At 33.4% G+C, this 1942-nt stretch overlaps 1 protein-coding gene across 1 annotated transcript; it reads left to right on the top strand.

Annotated features, from left to right (window-relative positions):
• Positions 1-311: 311 nt before the first annotated feature.
• LOC136209260 (glucan endo-1,3-beta-glucosidase 1-like) lies at positions 312-1266 on the top strand. The gene is made up of 2 exons (XM_066000719.1): positions 312-641; positions 735-1266. The coding sequence occupies exons 1-2, from the start codon at positions 554-556 to the stop codon at positions 1235-1237; spliced, it is 591 nt and encodes a 196-aa protein (XP_065856791.1). The 5' UTR covers positions 312-553; the 3' UTR covers positions 1238-1266.
• Positions 1267-1942: the final 676 nt, after the last annotated feature.

The following is a 1942-nucleotide window of genomic DNA, read 5'->3' as shown; positions in this document are numbered from 1 at the left end:
GACAATTCGCGTAAAATGGTTAAATTCATTTTTCTCGACCTCAATTCGAAAGTATCGAAATCATAAATCATAAAAATATTCAAATAATATAAAATAGGAAAAAGTACAAAAATAAACATCGTAGTTACACTCATTTTCGAACAACACCCTTGTGGTTTAAAAGTTTGCAAAGTGGTACCATGTACTTCATTCCGTTAGCAAACACATACCAAATTGACTAACGGTGTTAAAAGTCAAAGGGAAAAGAGTTAATTTGGTCCTTATATTTATTTATTTTTATAAATTGACCCCCTTATTATCTAATTATCACAAACAAACACCAAATTAAAAAATAAAAATCAAATATACGATCTTCTCCATATTTCTTTAATTTCTTATTTTTTTCTTCTTTCTCTCTCCTCTCTCTCTATCTCTCTCTCTCACGAAAACCCCCAAATCAAAACCACCAAGATTTCCCAAAAAGCTCTCTCCTTTTCTGAAAAAATAGTAATGCAAGAATCTGTAGCTGAACCAGAACCAGAGAATGAAGAAATAAAGCTTTCTCACTTCATCAATGGCAGCTTCTAATTCCAGTATCCTCTTCACCACCACTGCCATTTTTCTACTCCTCTTCTCCACCGAACTTTTCAATTCAACTCAAGGTATTTAAAATTTGAATTTCCTCCAATTTCAGAAACCCCCAATTTCTGAAACCCCAATTCTGACATTTTGTTTACAAATTTATGCGGCTAAAGACCTAGATAGCGAACCATTTGTGGGTTTGAATATAGGCACAGATGTCTCCAATTTCATGTCAGCTACTTCCCTAGTTTCGTTTCTGCAACTTGAGAAGATAACCCACATTCGAATTTATGATGCTGACCCGGAAATCCTCAAAGCATTGGCGAAAACGAAGATCCGAGTCATAATCAGTGTACCTAATAACCAGATTCTTGCAATTGGATCTTCTAATTCAACAGCAGCTTCATGGATTGGCCGGAATGTTGTTGCTTACTTGCCGGAGACTTTAATTACTGCAATTGCCGTCGGAGATGAGGTTTTAACTACTGTTCCTTCTTCAGCTCCTTTGCTTATGCCTGCTATTGAATCACTTTATAGTGCTTTCGTTACAGCAAATTTGCATACCCAAATCAAAATTTCAACTCCTCATGCTGCTTCAATCATACTTGATCCATTTCCACCTTCTCAATCTTACTTTAACCAGACATGGAGTATAATTCTTCGATTAGTTGCTTAATCTCTTTCAATTCAGATTCTATATCATACATGAGCTTAGAATTGAATGAAATGAGATTTCGGATTTCTGAGAAAACATATGATCAAAGTCAGACAAAAAGTTTGCTCAACACAAAGCATAATCTAAAAATTCAAAATTAAGAGAAATTAAGAGAGAGGTGAGAGAAAGAAGAAAAAAAAAATAAGAAATTAAAGAGAGAGGGATGAGATGGTATATTTGATTTTTATTTTTTATTTTGGAGTTTGTTTGTCATAATTAGATAATAAGGGGGTCAATTTATAAAAATAGATAAATATAAGGACCAAATTAACTCTTCTCCCTTTGAATTTTAACACCGTTAGTCAATTTGATATGTGTTTGCTAACGGAATGAAGTACATGGTACCACTTTGCAAACTTTTAAACCACATGGGTGTTGTTCGAAAATGAGTGTAACCACAAGGTTTATTTTTGTACTTTCCCCTATAAAATATAATGGTAAATTATACTTAAACGTACATGATTTTGTATTTGGAATAAACATATTAATTTTGGTCGAGGAGATTAGGTGTGACAAGGTCTTATGATGTGACAAAAAGTTTATGGTGTGACAGAATAAAACTACGTAGTTTTGATGATAATTGAAAAGGGCGCGTTGGTAAATTTGTAAATAAAATGAAAGAGAAGTAACGTGGGAGAGAATAGATGAGGAGAAGAATGAGGATGA

The sequence above is a fragment of the Euphorbia lathyris genome, chromosome 1, assembly GCF_963576675.1.
Source record: "Euphorbia lathyris chromosome 1, ddEupLath1.1, whole genome shotgun sequence".
Classification (NCBI taxonomy): domain Eukaryota; kingdom Viridiplantae; phylum Streptophyta; class Magnoliopsida; order Malpighiales; family Euphorbiaceae; genus Euphorbia; species Euphorbia lathyris.
Note: the sequence above shows the minus strand (reverse complement) of the source record. Positions and strands in the feature narration are given on the sequence as shown.

Excerpts from the sequence above, each read along its gene's own strand:
- LOC136209260 (XM_066000719.1), top strand. The coding sequence starts at position 554 with ATGGCAGCTTCTAATTCCAGTATCCTCTTCACCACCACTGCCATTTTT. Across the intron at positions 642-734 it reads ACTTTTCAATTCAACTCAAG|ACCTAGATAGCGAACCATTT; the intron begins GTATTTAAAATT and ends ATGCGGCTAAAG.